We start from the raw sequence: 18,843 nt of genomic DNA, 5'->3' as shown, positions 1-18,843 counted from the left end.
GTGTAGTTCGTAAAAGACGGATTGAAATGATGTTTTATCCTGTTAACATTTTTACTTTTAGGCCGTGTCTTAAAGAATGTGAGTGTGCCAACCATCAACCATCATAAATGGTAGCTATTGTCATTGGCAACACTTGCTTGTAAACTTTTTATGAGTGTTATAATAAACATAGCATAGGGCCTATTATGTGTAGGAGATACCAAATCATACGGTAACAGTCACAGGTACAGCCGTCCCTGTACACACAGTGGATGGACTGTTTAAAGAGCTGTTTATTTCATAAAACCACCTATATGTACATTAATGCAGTAGGGGGCACATTCCAGTTTGTAAAATAGCATATTGGCCATTCCAGGGTAAAGGTTTTTTGAATCATTTGTAAAAATCACAAAGAGTGTTGAAACTCCTCCTGCTCTCCCGGCTGTGTGTGTGTGTGTGTGTGTGTGTGTGTGTGTGTGTGTGTGTGTGTGTGTGTGTATATATATATATATATATATATATTCGGTTATTGTCTGTTTATGTAGATTTATCATATTTCCTACAGTCTTTGAAAGCAGCATAAACACAGAAAGTAGCTCATGTTGAGAAAATGTTCACTGGAAACAAAGAAATGTCCTGTTTCTGCCAAATGACCAGGCTGGACAAGCAAAGAACCCTAACCCATTTACAGTCTGTAAGGATCTTTACTTTTCATATTTACAGGATATTTAATCCAACTGATGTTTTAATTGGTTTTCTCTTTCTTTGTGTGTTTAAAGTGGGGTTTATCCCAGTAGTCTATGCACCTCAGCATGTTATCAGTGTATATACTGGATATAGAACTCAAATATATACTGTTATTCAGTATTCTGACATTTTCATTCCTCCACACTATCATGTGGAAACAATCCACAGAGGGAGATACTGCCTATAAAATCCTCCCTGTGGTTTCTCAAAGTCTCATAAATTCTGTTCACCATTTCTTTCCTTGCTTGTTTCCTCTAGAAGAGACAGCTTCCTTACACTCCAGAGTGGGTCCATGTCTTCCTATTGTTTTATGTCATATTAATGCTGAAAGCAACTTTATATGGGGTGATGGGACTCTTGAACCGTAACAAACTGAATTTGGTGTACGTGTGTCCGATGCAAGGGTGGTAGTGGGAGGTAGACGAGACAGTGGAAGGTGGGAGGGGAGGTTCTCAACCCAGAAATTGTGAGAGATGCCAAGTTTGGATGGAGGAGAAAGAGGTGACTTTGAGGAGAGGGAGGGGAGGATTGGTAGCCTTTAGCACTTTCTATCTCAAAGGAGGTGTGTGTGTGTGTGTGTGTGTGTGTGTGTGTGTGTGTGTGTGCAGACACTTGCCTGTATTCTTTGGCACGCCGTCCTGAGGCGTCGTTCTTGTTAAGGTTGTTAGGGAAGATGTTTGCCGCTAATCAGTGGAGGACTACAGGGAACCCAGCTAAATGGCTTCATCATCACAAAGTCCCAGTGGTGATAAATCTAGCCCCAAGCACCCAGAGGGACTGTAGGTACCAAGCCTGTATCTGTCCCCGGCTTGGCCCAGACATCGCAGCAATGCAAATTAATACTTGAGTTCATATTTGAACTTTTTTGTCCCTCAGATCAGTGTGAGACAGTGAAAGGGTTCAAAATGAGTTTATTTAGTGCATTCTGTATAAATTAGCCTTATTTCTATTATTCTATCACTTCTTCACATCACAGAAAGGGAATACAGGTCATATTAGAAAGTGCAATGATGGCTGTTATGGCAGCACAGAGTGAATGAACAAACAAATAAAATGGAAAGAAATACTTCCCTTTCTGTGCTATGTTCAACTCTCTCCTCTTTATATCTTCCATTCTCCTCCTCTTATCTGTGCTCTAGCCTGGGGGCAAGTAGACGTGTAATGTTAAGGCACTAACTACAGAGTGTATGGACAAATACACACAGAGCTGAAAGGAACGTTCATGTGTGAAATGAGATCTCTGCGCAATCAGTGGGAGTCACAGCTATAAAGCATATATAGCTTTTCAGCTTTAAGGTATCATCGAACAAATCGCACTAATCTTGTAACTAAATGACTGTGTAGTTGCTGTGCTATGCTAACAATTTTCTTCTGCTTTCATTTTCAGTCATGGACTTCCAAAAACCAAACCTTGTTGTGTCTTTTCATTTTTTGAGGAGAAGACACTCAGAAATTTAGCACCACAACTGATCCTTTTTTATTCCATGTCTCCTGCCACAGTTTAGAATTTCCATCAAAAATAACTGCAATTTAAACAAAAGATACGTTATTATGTCACCACATAAACTTTCACTTGCAAATATCATTTGGTCTACTTAATCTTGACAAACAGCTGAATGTCTCAGATTCAGCAACTTCATATTCATCACAACCACAGCCTTACCTCATTTTTTCTAATAACAGGAGGGCAATATCCAACCCGTATGTCTGCAGAAACATGAATTCCATTATGTTCTTACTGTCTTGCCATTTGCAATAGAATTTCAACAAACCTCCCTTAGGCCTCTGCATTGTGTGTCTCATTCCCATATTCATCAACCATAAATCGTAGTCTATGAGACATGACTGTATGCTGCATTCTTCCCGGTGCCACTGACATGAAAGCACACTGATATATGTTTGTATGCAAACACAGAAAGACAAGGGATTGTGATGGGAGACATGGGAGTTCAACAGCACTTCTTCTCCTTTGCTATACAGATAGAACGAGATGGATTAAAATAGCCAAGAGGCCAAGAGTGTGTGTGTGTGTGTGTGTGTGGGTGGGGGGGGGGGGGAGAGTTTGGTGGTGAGTTTCAGACACCTGTCTTGTCCATCCATGTCCATACGGACATACGGAAGACATACAGAAGACAGCAGGAGGCTGATGGGGGGGGCACAGGGATGGTAGGAAGGGGAACAGCGGGGGAGGTAGAGGGCAGGAGAATTTGGGATGGTCCAATAAATCGAGTGAGTGACTCCACTCATTTCTGCCCATGGGAAGAATCTAGTTGCGCTCACCGGCGCAGCACAGCATCTGGGAATTGTGGGTAATGAGAGCTTATTCTCCCCTGTAGTGTTTGCTCATCATCATTGCCACCCCCAACTGCCCCGGTCTCCCACAAACCACACACACACACAAGCATGCAGATTTTGCATTTAGATGGTGATGAGATGGTTGTACATGCAGACACACACACACACACACACACACAAACCTTCCAGATAGGCTGTGGATTTAGTGAGAAAGGTCAAACAGGGATGTGTTATTGTTTAAATCTGCTGCTGGCGCCAATTTTGGATGTCACACTCAGCGAGACACACACACACACACACATACGGTTCAATAACACCCACTTCTATCCACAGGTCCTTTTAGCCTGAGGTGGCCAATCTGTCTGAGGGTAGATCTTACATGCATCAAACCACAGCCCTCCCTCTCCCGCTCACTCTTCTGTCTCTGCAGCCCGTGGTCCTTCCAGCCCTGGAGCCAGGCTGTGACCAAAAGAAGAAGGCTGGTGGTCCCAGCAGGGGCTGAGGTTCAGACACACCATTAGCATAAGGGAATAAGAGTCATTACAACTAGAAGGGCAACAAAGGACGAGTCCTTCGCACTGCAAAGGCGGTTTGGAAAGTTTTGAAAACAGAAAACAGACAAAGTTGGAAGATTCATTAATCATATAATTGAGAAACTCACTCATTTGCACTACATACTACATAGATGTACTCAGAAAGACTAGATATGTTACACATGATGCCTGTGGCTTCATCACCAAGCTGGAGGAGCAAGAATGGCGTCAATGCCACATGATTTTGGTTTTGTGTTAAATTATTAATGCTAAATTAAGAAAGGTCTGTGAAGTAGCTTATTAAGGGATTTCTATTATTTTGCTATATCTGACCTAAATAGTGCAAACATTTTTTTTATGACCTATTTGAATTTGTACTGATCTTTTATGAAAAGTAAAACTATATGATATTCTAGTCAATAAACAATTACAGTGCTGTATTATAAAAATGATTCCCCATCACCAAACCAAAATCTCACCCAAAATCAACCCCTGCACAGTGAAACAAGTAAAAGAAGCTTCCAGTGTCTTGATTTACTCCATTTTGTCTTTTTTTCTTTGTTTATTTATTTATTTATTTATTTATTTATTGCGTGTTATTCCTGCTTGCCGCAGATAAAATGAATCTCTTCAACATTCCTCCCAAGGTTTATCCGTTAATTAAAAAAGATTTGAAAATTTAGCCCTGGAAAGTGATAGTGCAGGAACCCCATATCCTTAATTTCACACATAAATACAGTTTAAGCACCAATGTCCTGTGTAACTAATATATATACTGCAATTTGTTTTGGATTTACAGGTTTAACATCTTTACCCATGTGCTGCTTTTGTTTTAGAGGAAAATTTTTCCCAGATTGGACCAAATTGTGTGATTGGACGGTGAATAGATATGAATAAGGATGACCCCAGCTTTGAGTCTGCATCATCTCATTAACTTCTGCTGGGCAGCCTGGGCAGGTTCCATTATCTTTAGACATGCAGAGTGGGACTCAAAACTGGAGGATGGACGAAGCAATTATCTGCTTTTTAAGCAAGGTCAGTATGGAGACTCTGTCAGAGCCACTGGTCACTTTGTTAACAGACAAACAGACTTTCAGACACATTCTAGATTAAGTACTTTCCTTTGTCAGGTCTTGGCAATTAAAACTCTCATTTCCATTTATAAAATGTACAATAACGGCTAGAACAATTAAGACTGAATCTGTGAGATCACTCAGACAAAGACGAGGAAAAAGTGTGTCGCTTTTATTTGACAAAAAAAAGAAGCTTTTTTTTTTTTTTTTTTTTTCCTGTTGGCTTCACACGGAAATTCCATTTCCATTAATTTACAAATGACTGTCTTTTTCTCATTAAGGTGAGAGCTAAGTGCAAATGATCTCAATATGTTTTCAGTCTGTTTCAAGATGGATTATAAATGAAGGGTCACACTATACGTACAATATGTACGATAAGTTTTCCTCTACATATGATAGTGCATGAAAATCCACTCATACTGCATCACTCCACAAACTTGGAGATGCACTAACGGCTCTTTAATTAGGTTTTAATGTCTACACTCCCTCCCCCACCTCTGACACACACAGTGAATAGGTTTTATTCCCACAAGCAGCAGCAGCATGCACATATCAACCTTGAATATGCAGGCAGAGGCATGCATATATATATTGTTTCACAAAAAACAATAAATCTGAATCTGAATCTGAAATAATAAAATATATCAATGAGGTTATTAGGCACACATTTCTTCTTTATGCATTGAATGCATTTTTATTTCTTTATTTATTTAGAAAGGGAACTCCACCAATTCCACATAATAAGGTCTGTGTAGATGTCATCCAGTGAATGGACAATCTGCCTCCTGTGATGTCACCTTGTCTTAAAGAGTCTGTAAATTAAGACTCAGCCAATACATATTGTGGGGCTTTGAATTGAACGTGTAGTTGAAACTGCTGTAAAGAAGAGACATCATCAGTCACTTTCAGACCTTTGCCTCTGCTCTACTCTCTGTGCTCGGGTACATGGTATCTTAACACAGTGAAATTTGCAGTTCTTGTTTACATATATTTCTATTAGTGCTGAACAAGTTTGAAATAGTGTGTAAAGCCAATTAAGACTACATGTCCACCTCCAAGCCATTTCCAAGCTGCTGCGTGCTTAATAAAGACTCTTCATGCCTGTGATCTTCATTTTTTTCCCTTCGTGAAGGAGCCTTGTGCATCACGTTCATCCTCATCATCACCGTTGTCATCCACACCTTCAGGTCGTCCAGAGAGTCAGCTCAGGCAGGTGTGTTTCGTTAGAGCCTCTCCAGGGCAGAAGAACGCTAGCAACCACCCCACAAAACTCATGATGCTGCAATCTGCTTAATGTGAGGTATAATCATCAAGAGCACTCAGCATTATCTCACACCTGCCTCATCAGGGGTCCAGCGAGAGATTGAAAAAGATAGATCTTTTAATTAGAAAAAAAAAAAAATTACTTGATATGATACTGGAATTTTTTGCTGAAATGGTGTTTGACAAAACCTGCCAACCATGGAAAAACACTGTGAAAAATATTTTTAATTGTCAGTGTCTGTTAAAGCTTAAAAGGTTTGACTCAATCTTTTATTCCATATTCTACAAATGAGAGTGAGATCTGGGACACAGCACTTGTGACCCGTTTTTCTTTTTTCTTTCTTCTTTTTTCTTTTTTTTTTTTTTTTGGTTTCCTTGGCTATATCCCCAATACACCATGCCTCCCAGAGAAGAATGGTCTCTGAAATCTGTCTGTGATCTAAAGTTTATTAAGCTTGTAAAATTTCTTTAGATCTTAAGCACTGGAGGTATCATTCATTCTTTTAGGGGTTCACAGCAGGAAAAGCAAACAATTCTCTAACTCCACTTTAATTTCTGTCCTATACTCTTCTCCTCCATTTTCCCCTCCAAAACATCCACTAATAATCATCTGTGTGCCTCATTAAGGAGCAGAGGAGTGGAGGCACAGGCTGCTCCAGATGTTTGGTGGAAAACCCCCGAGGTCCAGCGTCTGTGTCAGAGAACTTAAGTCTGTTGTAACGTGTGCTCTCAAGTGTGCATGATGGCACGAGTGTGTGTGTACATGTATGCGACACTGCATTAAATCAGTGTGTTTGTTACTCTCTGCACTGTCTTTAGGCATCACTCATAGTGTTCCACTGCCCCACTTCCAAAAGGAAGCACAGACGGCGAGTGACAAGACTTCCTCTGTGAGAACACTAGATGGAGACCATCTCCTGCCATTTCTGCATGATTCCATAATCAGTCTTTTTGTCTGCTGACAGCGTCACTCTGAGCAATCTGGGTCAGGAAATGCAGGTGACAGCAGAATTTTCATGATTTATTGAACTGATACTGACTATATTAAAAACTTTTCCACTCGCTGTTCTGCAACTTTATTGTAATGGATATGATGCTGTTGCTCATTGATGTTTTTTTTTTTTTTCTTGTTGCTTATTCTAAGATTAACTGACCAGACAAATCATTATACACTGGCTATTATTATTTTTTAAATACATGTTCAAATATTGCCTCTACACAAAGAGAGCTCCCATTTTTGGCATGCAAGGAATTGCAATTTGAATAATAAAAAAAAAAAAAAGAGTAGATAAATTTCCAGCCTTATTTTTACATGACAATGTACAAAATTAATGTTTTTCTAGCTCCTGTGTAGGTTATGTTCCTCCAAAAAACTGTCCCACCACAGCATCTATAGCTTGTGATGGAATAATTCACATTCCTTTCATGAAATCAAAGTGAATGAAACATGAGTGAAAACTATGACTTGCCGATACTGAGTTGCCACAGCCTTTGAACTGTTATCAGATCTGTCAACTCAAGTATCAAACTTGGCAACAACAGCATGGAGGGCTGGTCACAGAATAAATAATGTCTTCTCTCTCCCACCACTGAGAAGGCACAATGTGCTCTAATGAAAGGTAAGACTGAAAACATACAAATGAAAAGCAGCGACAAAAACATATATCTCTAAGAGAGATTTGAAGCAGGTTCAACAATGATTCTATTGAAAATAGTTTAATGGTTTTATGGTGGAGCTGGCTCTTAAGTTTACAAGCTCTTTTTCTTTGTTTGGAGATGTGACCTCTTTTTCTCATACCAATAAACCCAAGTAACATCAGAACCAGCTTCCCATTTTGAAACTTTAAAAGCTATTTTTAAAAGTTATTGGGTTTTTTGTTGGGTTTGTTTGTTTTTCAGGTCAGAGGATGTGTTGCTTCCTGATGTTCAGCAGATCATTTTGGGACAATGCTGCAACCCAGGGATCATATCAGTGTCTTGGATTTTCATTGTATGTATCAACACTGTGTTCATCTGCATGCATTCAACAATGTTCATGAACTACTTTGTTACCCTTCGAACTGCTTTTAGGGGGTTTCTGTAAAGTAATGGTAGTGGCACGGTGGATATTTCACCTGCTTAACTGTGCTGCAAATGGTTCTTCCACCCATGGAAAAGTTGAGACAACACATACAGATATTATAAATTATTAGTGGTAGGCATGACATATGAAGTTATCATTTACTTGTTGATATCATATCAAAAAGTCAAACCAGATAAAAGAAGCAATCTGACATGTAAGAAAAGATGACAGCGAAACAACCATTTTATATTAAACAACAACTATCGAAAAAAAGACAAAGAAATGCATTTATTATTGTTTTTTGGACCATTTTTATGATGGGAAATGGGGAGAAAGAGTGATAGCCATGCAGTCTGCTCCAGACTCAGAATAACCAATATTGCACTCAGCCTACAGAGCTCCAAAAAGAAATGCTTCTTCAGAAAAGATTTAAAGGAAGTTGATGAGTTACAGTGTCTGATTTGAGGCAGGAAAGAGTCATTTAAAGCCTTAAAAGCCACTGGTAATGGATTTGATTGAAATCAGTCTAAAATCTGAGTTAGAAGGCAAGTGGCAGTATTTCATACATATTTCATGCCTGACCCCAATATAAAGAGATTTACAATCACCAATTCCACCAGCTGCTTTATACAATTAGTTGCTGAGATTTATATTGAGGGAGCTGACAGAACTTCGGTGGCCAAACAAACTTACTTCAGCTGCATCCTTGTTGAAACTCACTGATAAAACTGAAGAAATTTTGCAACATCCAGGATGTAAAGTTAGAAAGACACAAGGCCAGTGTGACAAGGCTCATGAGGATCATGAATCAAGGATCATGGGCTTTAGAGGTATACACAACCAAGTGGGATCATCATAGAAATAATAATGTGCGCCATAATTCATAATTATCTGGCCTAACTAACCAAGTCAGTTGCAGGTCTTTGATAATGCAAAATGAATTTAGTATCTATAACACAATTCTTTGAATTTTCTCTTCAACACACCAAGCTTTAATCAGGTGAACTGGTTCCTGGAAATTGTTAAATATACCATTTTTCTTGAATTTGTTAAAATTGATATTATTGTAAAACTGAAAGTAATATAACTGAATTAGGCCACTGCGGAAGATGAAATATTATTGATGCTTAAAGGTTGCCAAGAAACGTGACTCACCAGTCCAGAACAGACGATGTCAGTAGTGCACCAATAACCTCTGAGCAGGCCTCTGTCTGCTTGAGCCCAAAGGGTGGCTACTGGCCATCAAGACGATTCAGAATTTATTATGACATCACAATTGGGCCTTTTTGCCAAACATCTTTCACTTCTCTTCTCTTCTTTTGTAGATGACAATAAGATTTGATTTGATTTATAACACAAATTAAGCATCTCCTGCTTGAAATGCTTTTCTTTTTGTGCTGAGTAACTGCTCTTGGGAGCCAGTTTGTAAAAACAGAATTTCAGTACAGTACTCCGCCAGCCTTTTTGTCAGTCTGCATTTTCCTTTGTTTCAACACAGTAATACTGTCTACACAGAATTTGGTTAAGTTAAACAAACCAAATCACATTTACAGATGTAATTCAGGCACCCTGGGGATTGCATGATTGTTTTAAAATTGCATAATACATTTTGAATAATATCCGCATTAAGAAATCAAGTTCGAGTTAGAGTTAAAAACCTGGTAACCTGGACATGATTCAATTATTTTAATGTTACACAATTCATTTGTATTGTGGTAACTGACAAATATGTTCAATCTCATCTGATCTTCTAGCCTCCATTAGATAAAAACCAATGACATGTCAGTGTCCTCTCCAACAGGTGGCAGCAAATTGCTCAACTCACTCCGTTAACGGGTTTCACTCAAAAAGAGAAGTCAGTCAAATTAGACATGGCGATGATGAATGACCCTGAACCACCATTGTTATGTCGATTTAACCATGCCAGAAACCAAAGACAAAGAGAGCAACAAGCACACTTTCAATATGCAAGCTTTTTATATGTCACATTTGTTGGATATAGCACTTTTTATTTTGGACACCTTTTGACACCGCCAACGTTCATATCAACAGTGAAAAGCAAAATGGCTCCCTAAAGATAATGTTGGCTAACTCAAATGCACCTGTCTCTGAATAGCATTGGTTTCTGTAGATGGCACAGTATTCACACTCAGTTAAATGGATTTCATTTAAAAACTTGCGCTTGGCGAGTCTTTGACTACTAAAAGGCAGATTCCAGTATTATCCTGACTAAGAGCTTAGGAAGCTCAAACTCAGTGAGAGAAAAAATGCTGTTACTTGGAGCTATTAAGATCTGAAGCCAACTTCATGCTGGAAAGTAAAAAAGCAAAACAAAAAAACAGATCGTTATAAAGTTAAAGAAAAACATTTAATTAATACTGTGATAATTTGGTTTAGCGCAGTGAGTGGTCTCTACTACTAGCTGTCAGCTCTCAGAACTGTAGCATGCTATGTGTGCATTAATAAAATTTGTGAATGGGTGGCTGCAGTGGGAACAGAACCTGTGGATGCGCAGTTGTGTTTGTGCCTTCCTAAACTCCACTGCGCCATGCAGGCCCTTCCCCGGTGGGCGTGCGTAAACGGCCACAGCCCTCTCTAAATATAACTCCCCTCCAAAACAGAAAGGGAGAAAAGGGGAAAAGAATGCTCACCCAATCAGAAGCGGACTGAAAACTTGCAAGGAGGAAAAAGAGTGAAAGTGTGTGTGTCTTTTGTTTGTTTTTGTTTTATTCGGGTCCAGTGAACGCGTCTCACACCGGTTTGATCCATTCTGTGGCCCCCGGTGGTGCTGGCGGAGCGCGCAGCGGGAGGCGCATTGTCTGTATGCAAACTGGACGATATGGCCATTGTGTGCGTTTGGGCATATATGGAGGCGCCGGTGGCTCGGAGGATACAGCCCGTGTGAAGCCCCAGGGAGAGCCGCGTCGTGTTGCGTTTCTCTCCGAAGACTTTCCGTTCTGTCGCTATGAGCTGCCTGGATGTGATGTACCACCAAAGCTATGGAGCGCACTACCTCCCTGCGGCGGCGTACAAGGCGACCTACTACAACCCTCATCACCAGCAACAACAGGTGAGACGTCAAACCAGCTGCAGGACTTTTAAAACTCAAACTCCTCGTCTGAGAAGAAGTGTGGGTTCTTTATTTTCACAGCAGAACTGTGTGGGAAAGCTTTTCAGCTGAAGGTTTATCCTTCTCATATCTGCTCAAATCATCACCTCGAACTTTTTAATTTATGTCTCTCTCTTCCGCCCTCTCTCTCTCTCTCGCTCTCGCTCTGTTTCTCTCTCTCTCGCTCTCTCTCTCTCTCTCTCTCTCTCTCACACACACACACACAGACACCTCTTCATTTTCAGTTCTGACTGACTAAATTCCAGTCAGGGGTTTGGCATTCACATCAGGTTAAGCGTAATGACACTGAACTATTAATCCTGGTCAAACGGCGATGTAATGACAGCCAGTCAGTCACTCAGGAATGTGGCACATTCAGCTTTACAAATAGTTGGAATGTGCTATGGGAGAAAAGAAAGTCGTTTTTGCACAACTGCCATGCTGATCCCACATAAAATTATTATTATTTATTTTTTTATTTATTTATTTATTTATTTTTTTTGCATATGAAGATGAGTAAAAATGTTGTTAAATGTGCAATATCTAAAGACAATGCATGTTGATTTAACTATATTGTAAAATGCGGTGAAGTCCTTTGTAATTTACTCAAATAGTTTATTCTCGGTGGGATCTGTTAGTTCATCTCTGTGTCACTCTGCTCTCCCTGCAGAGAAAGCTGAGTGTTTACAGTAAGATGCAGGGCTGCATGGAGCAGCAGCAGCAGCAGCAGCAGGGAACAGGACGAGGGATGCTGGCCAGAGATCAGGGCCTTCAGCACGGACCTGGGACCGAGTCCGGCCGCAGATCAATATCCGATTCAGAGCTGAAGGATGGTACTCAGCCAGCGGAAGCAGAGTACTTGAGCTCCCGGTGTGTTTTGTTCACTTACTTCCAAGGCGACATCTGTGACGTGATAGATGAGCATTTCTCCCGAGCACTCAGTCAGTCCAGCACCTTCAGCGAGACCAAGCCACTCAGAGTGACTCAGCAGTCTGCTTCACCCACTCCTGGTTTATGGAAAGGTGAGAAGACCAGCAAGCATCTATGCAGAGAGTAAAAAAACTCTTTGACTTGGTTAAAGCACTTCAAATGTTTAAGTGTTAAAATCATTGTCTGTGTGTTGGTTTCAGATGGCGGCCCTCTCTCTGAAGGCCAGAGCGGCTCTGGATGGACCGGCAGCGGCGCCTATCATTCCCAGACCACTTCCTGCCTGCCATCAGTCTCTGTCTCAGTCCACCCAGACTTTTCCCCCAGTCCCGTTTCTTTCAACCACCCAGATGGAGCTCTGTGGGCCAGCCACATGCTCTCACAAGCCAGCCTCCCACCTCAGGCCACCCTCCCTGACAGCTGGACCTACAGCCTGAACCCTCAGAGCACAAGTGGCTACCCCAATGTCCACGACATCTACCATCCTCACGCACATATCCATTCCCGGCATCCCCACTCAGTGCTCCATTCATACCCAGCCCACAGCCCAGCAATGGATCCCAGGTTTAATCCTCTTCTGCTGCCTGGCGTGAGGAACCAGAACCAGCCAGCTACCACCACAGGGAGCTCCCCACACAATGGGGGGGTGAAGACAGATATGGACCCGAGCAGAAACAGTCCTGTAACGGCCACCTCTGTTGCCTGGACCCCATCAAGCTTACATGGCTCTCTGGAGGCATATGACTCAGGTAGATATTACAAAGCAGTGTAACTATTAGTATTTGCCAGACTTCACATGTATTCTAGCTTGTGCAGTAGAAAATACACTGTTCATAATTAAAGTGAAAAACTCTAATGATTTAGTCTTGTTTCTCTCCTTCTCTGCAGCTGTTGATCAGACCAAAGCAAAGACGTCAGTTTGGTTCTAACTGATGTAGTGATTTAAGGAAGAATGTGGTTTCACCATAGAAGGATCTATTATGTGGCTTGATCCATGTATGGCTGCAACACCAGCACTGTATTGCCAACGTAGATATAGAATGCTAACTGTTAGCTTAGACTACGACTCTTGCACTGTCCACGTGACTTATTACGGAGGTGAACTCAGGCTTTGGACATAAACAACAGTGATGTAACGCTTTGGCTGCAGGTCAAGGCCTTTGGAGAACGATACTAGCTTTAAGGTTGGGAGGCCTCTTCTCTTCTGTCAGCACAAAACTCCCTTTGATGCAAGTGTGAGACCAAGTGGTTCTGTTTCAAGAGCTTCATTTTGATCCACATTGTGTTTTGTACAGTAAATGTTTGTCAGTGATTGTTAGTGTTTTTTTCTTTTTGTACAGTTTTGTCACGCTAAGTTGTTGTTTGCTGGATGATTTTTGCAAATTTGTTGCCCAAATGCTACTTTTACTATTTTGCCTTTGAGGAATGTCTTGTGTAAATATTGGTATATGTTTAAGAAATAAATTTGTTAAACTCTACTGGCAAATGAAAGTCTTATTTGGATCCACTCAGATATTGGCATAATGCATTCCAAACAAATGTGTGGAACGGGAACAGGAGATAGCCCACACTTCCAACTAAAAGCATCATTCAACGACCATTCTGCTTATAATCGGATATTCAATCACAGACAAATGCTCCTCTTAACAAACAGGAGTTTGCTGTGCAACCATTAAATCCCAAGATATGGAAACTCCTCTATTTGGCTTCTTGTAAAATAACACAATAATTACCATTCACGCTGGATGAATAGATAGATAGATAGATGAAAATTGTACCTTCAGAAACACTCCTAAGACTGGCCTGCTGTTCAATATAAGTATAGTCCGTTAGTTCCTGCTAAACAACATATTGTCCTACATAGACATGGAACCAACGGAAGTAGGCCGCATTCCACAGATGGTTACTGCGAGGTACCATGACAGGTCTGTTGTCTGTCTCCCTATAAACACACACAAGGCGCACGTAATCCCCAGACTGATGAACACATACCAAAGAATGCATTTCCCGTCTGGACAGGAAGTCAGATACTTACACACTACGCACGCACACACACACACATTTCAGATGCCACACATTTCATTTAGCTCCATTTTGTTCAGTGAAGTGCGTGAACTGGGTTTCATTCTGAAGAATGAATGGATTGAACAATGTACAGTAATGTTTGATTCCGAAACTGAACACGACTGATTTGGTTTAAATACATCTTTGTTAGCTGGGTCTGGTGCCAGAAGTAGCCTTAAATGTACCCATTCTGACATAATCGACAGCTGGCTGAGCTGCATGTGTGTGTGTGTCTGTGTCTGTGTGTGAGTGGTCTGACCAGGTGTTATGATCAGCAGGAGGAACCCACTAACATTCCAGCTTCCTCTCCCACATGTCTAAGTGTCCATTGCTAGTAATCGGTGGGACATCAGCAGCTGTGGTTCTGTCCAAAGTATTGAGGAATCATGATGTAAAAAATAAACTAGCTGTGGAAAGCGGAAACATTATTCTCAGAATTGTGTTCATGTTTATTTATCCATGTGTTTGATCGTGTTATGGAATCATTGGATTTCAGTCCTGTGTCAGATTTTTCGGTTTTACTAGAAAAAGGCATGATGAGGTTGATTTTTCTGTGGACATTTTGTCACAGCAGAAAAAGCACAGCTCTTCACATTAACACTCACTCTGCTCTATTCAAGAATCTATGTAAAAAATTCAGAGCTCTGAAAGTTCGAGCAGCTAAATGTAATTTTGCAATCATTCAATTCACCACTTAGAACTTTGTATATTTTTTAGTAAGATATGTCAAAATGTGTTCCGGAGAAACAGTCTCAGTTTAACCAGGTAGATTATGGAACAGCTGAAATAATGAAAAATGATTCATGTTAAAAATAAAAATGGAAAAAAAAAAAAAAGGTCTGGCTGCCTCTGCAGAGTGTACTATGCCCTCATCCAATGTCAGCTGGAATTGGCTCCAGCCCACCTCTCTATGGAAAACTGGTTGGACAGATGAATTTAAAAAAGATTAAACCAAAAGGAAATGCAACAAGCGCAGTAAATTCTCCGAGAGGCCATTTCTTGTGTTAAGGGTAAAATAACATGCTGCAATTATCACATAAAACAGATTTATTCTTCCATAAAGTGCATCATCAAGCAAATACTTTTAAAACGTTGCAATGAGATGTTCTGTGAAATCCTCTATTAGGGTGTTAAAACAGGCAACAGGAAGGCAAAGAAACAAATCGAGGGGGAAATGTGAAAAAATGGGAATAAGGCTGAGAAATATTTTTCCACCTCTATTCTCTCCACCCCTTCAGAGCTCTTGATTAGCATTAGCATGTAGCCTCCGCATCAGCATGTAGTAAACTTATATGCTAACAGGCATCCCACTGGCAGCCTTGGAGAATCACCACAGGCACTTCCACTGCAGGAAGAACAGCAAAAATACGGAAATGCAGACCTGATCTGCTGAAATAAAGGCAATTAATATGTCAATTATAAATGACCATGCCAGAGATTTAGGAAATGTTGCATGTACAGCACTAGTTATTAATTGAGTTTAAGTACTTAATGCTTTTTGCTGATATTTAAGATTTTCAAAGCCGTAACTAATGGTATTGTCATACAGTATACGTGCACATTTAGCGATGCACGCATATACAAACTCAAACACACATATGGTGTATTGGGTGCACACATCTATGCCCTCATGCAGGAAATACATCAAATGAGAAATGATTGAACCTGAGGCCAATCTCAGGATTCAGGTCCTTATCTCGTGGCAATGACTGTCTCTATTGTTAACAATATCAATTTCCTTCCAGTGGCAGAGAATTGCATTCACTTAAAGAAAAGGCAGAAAATAGTTTTATTATTTCTTTTATTTTCGTGGAATTCCCATTTCGGTCCGGGGAGCCCAGTTCAAATCTATCATGCCATGCCAGACTCAAGCATTGAAATCCTTGTTGACCTACCCTGCTAGTCCAGTGGAAAGGGGGACAAAAGGAAGCACAAGTTTTCCAACCAGTGGGGAAATGGTGTCTTAGATCCTGTTGTATATACAGCACACAGCACAAGTATTGTACAGCAGGTAGTTTTCAAATGACCCTCAGTGAAACTAACAAGCAACATTCTCAGAATTCAGCCACAGCACAACAAACTAGGAAAAAAAAACCAAACAAACAAACAAATGAATTGAATTGAACAGATTTGAATTGAGCTGACTGTTGAGGAAAGAGCAAAGGGAAGGCTCGAAAGAAAACAGATTCAGAATGAGAGTTGTAGACTGAGAGTCCACCTACAGAAAGAGTGAGGGGGAGAAGGAGGAAAGCTGATCAGTCATAACACGACCCAGCTACACATTCCAGAGTAATTGAGCAGATGATTATTATCACAATCAACAACATAACACCAGCTGCTTGAACACAAAACTATTTCAATACACTGAGGAGAGGAGAGGAGAGGAGAGGCGAGGAGAGGCGAGGAGAGGAGAGGAGAGGAGAGGAGGGAAAGGAGAGGTGAGGAGTGGAGAGGAGAGGAGAGGAGTGGAGAGGAGAGGCGAGGAGAGGCGAGGAGAGGCGAGGAGAGAAGAGGAGAGGAGAGGAGAGGAGAGGAGAGGAGAGGAGAGGAGGGAGAGGAGAGGAGAGGAGAGGAGTGGAGAGGAGAGGCGAGGAGAGGCGAGGAGAGGCGAGGAGAGGCGAGGAGAGGAGAGGAGAGGAGAGGAGAGGAGAGGAGAGGAGGGAAAGGAGAGGAGAGGCGAGGAGAGGAGGGAAAGGAGAGGCATGTGGAAATCATAATCTCTCCTCCAGCTCCATCACATCCTTCTTCTAACTTTTCCTCCATTTTACTTAAGCCTACAAATCACAGGGGTAATTACAGCAAATTTAGCCCTCCTCGTGTGAGTATTAGCAGCGTTAAGAGTATTAGTGGAAGGCTCAGCTTTCACTGCTCTGTTTGTGTCAATGGGGCAGCCTAATGAAGCGTGCTGGGAGTGTCGCAGAACACTTCTCCTGCTTTATTTGCCAAGACCTCACTGTTCTCAGTGATACCTGATGCCTTGTTGATAAAGAAGGATCACCCAGAGAGAAGAGAAGTCAGGGGGACAGTACATTTTGCTCATGTTCAGCATTAGTATCCATGTTTACATTAATTTCAGACCAAAATGTATTCGCAGCCTTTTCTTTCTGCAGCCTACCTTAACTATCAATTCCATACCTAATGCTGCAAGTCCAATGAGCAATTTACTGTAATGTAGGTTCAATGAGGGCTAAAATTATGCTGTTAACTCTAAGATTAAAATAGATCATTATAGTATAATGTAATTTAAGTTAGACTGCATGAATCTGTAATGACAGGAGGTAATACAAAGCATTTGTGCATTTTCCATCCGTAGTGAAAATGTTAATGTGTGTTATTGACAGAACAGACGAGACCAATTGTAATGGGCAAAGGTGTTGCATGGTTTTTGGAGTGGAGTGCAGTCTTTAGAACTGTTAACATCAGCTTGCTGACGGAAGTTTGGCTGCTAAATTAGATGTATCTTTCAAATAATCAGTTTGTATCAAATTATTGGTTTGGTCTATCAGTTCAGTGACAGCCGCAGCTCACAGGAATATTTTTCATTGTTATTTTTATAAGTGTAAAGCTGTCACAACTGTACACAAGATGTTTCATTAGAAATGGAGGGGGGAAACACACACACCTGTAACAGCTTCAACAGGGCTGGAGTTCATTTGTGCTGTCCCATAACATGAGGGAGGGAATATTTGCCCAGGTGCACGCTCCTGAGCATGGCAAGCATGAGGTCTGTTGGATCTCCAGCAGCCATGGACGGGCTGTTAAACCAAAATTCAATACACACTTACACCACAGGAAGAGATTACATTTATGGCTGTTTACAACGTAAAGCATTAACATCCACCCATAACACAGGCCGGCCACATTCCACTGCCTGCCCACACACAGAGCCACCAGGACACATGGTGATGTTTTCCTCTTCAGACCTCTTAAAATATTTAATGCTGACTCAAAAGTGAGAAATATAAACAAATATCAACAGAGGAGCTGATAATAAATATGTATTTAAGCAGTGGCAGGGTTACAGACTGTCACATCTGGACACACCCATCGTGAAATTATGAGGCCTGGCTGTAAAATCTTACTTGCTCAACATGGATGTTATACAATAATTTCATGGTTTTTTTTTTGGCACTTATTGTTTGTTGCCAAGTTCATTTACAAAACCAAAAATCGGGCCCCCAGCAGAGGAAAAGGCTCTCCATTCATAAAGGCCTGAAGGAGCAGCAGCAGCAGCAGCAGCAGTAGCAGTAGGTTGTTTATGTCAGCTCCGCTCTGGGTAATGTGCCAGTAACCACTGAGGCCAGTACATTGTTGTCATTCCTGTGCTCACTGAAAGCACATTTAGCAACCAACACCTGTTCCCCCGGCTCTGTCTCCACTGTAGGCTGCTCTGCTGCCTGCATCCAGAGCAACACGGGTTCAGCTCTTCTGACTTTTTACTTGCCAATACCACTATTCCTGGAATGTAGTAATAGTCTATTTTTATTGCCAACACTAGCAGTTGTAGTTAGCCCAGTACAGCAAAATGACAGCAAAATATTCAACATCTCACCCTTTAAAGGATGTTGACAACTTTCCCATGGAGGTGGTCTATGGCGTTCCTGGAGATGGATTTGTGGCTTTTTAAAGGGAATAGTTTCCTTTTTTTTTATTTCATGGCATATATTTTTGAAGTAGAAGGACCTGAATTATACCTTAAAAAATGATCTTAATTCCTGCATATGGATTAGCAACAAGTTTTTCAAAACGATTCAATTAATTCTCTCAAACCACAAATTTTAATCTACTGGT

The 18,843-nt window shown here is 41.0% G+C and overlaps 1 protein-coding gene across 1 annotated transcript; it reads left to right on the top strand.

Moving 5' to 3' along the window:
• Nucleotides 1-10,586: 10,586 nt before the first annotated feature.
• vgll3 (vestigial-like family member 3) lies at nucleotides 10,587-13,455 on the top strand. Its single transcript, XM_029530902.1, has 4 exons — nucleotides 10,587-11,022; nucleotides 11,732-12,083; nucleotides 12,192-12,737; nucleotides 12,877-13,455. The coding sequence occupies exons 1-4, from the start codon at nucleotides 10,918-10,920 to the stop codon at nucleotides 12,915-12,917; spliced, it is 1,044 nt and encodes a 347-aa protein (XP_029386762.1). The 5' UTR covers nucleotides 10,587-10,917; the 3' UTR covers nucleotides 12,918-13,455.
• The last annotated feature ends 5,388 nt before the right edge of the window (nucleotides 13,456-18,843 follow it).

The sequence above is a fragment of the Echeneis naucrates genome, chromosome 21 (genome assembly GCF_900963305.1).
Source record: "Echeneis naucrates chromosome 21, fEcheNa1.1, whole genome shotgun sequence".
Lineage (NCBI taxonomy): Eukaryota > Metazoa > Chordata > Actinopteri > Carangiformes > Echeneidae > Echeneis > Echeneis naucrates.
Note: the sequence above shows the minus strand (reverse complement) of the source record. Positions and strands in the feature narration are given on the sequence as shown.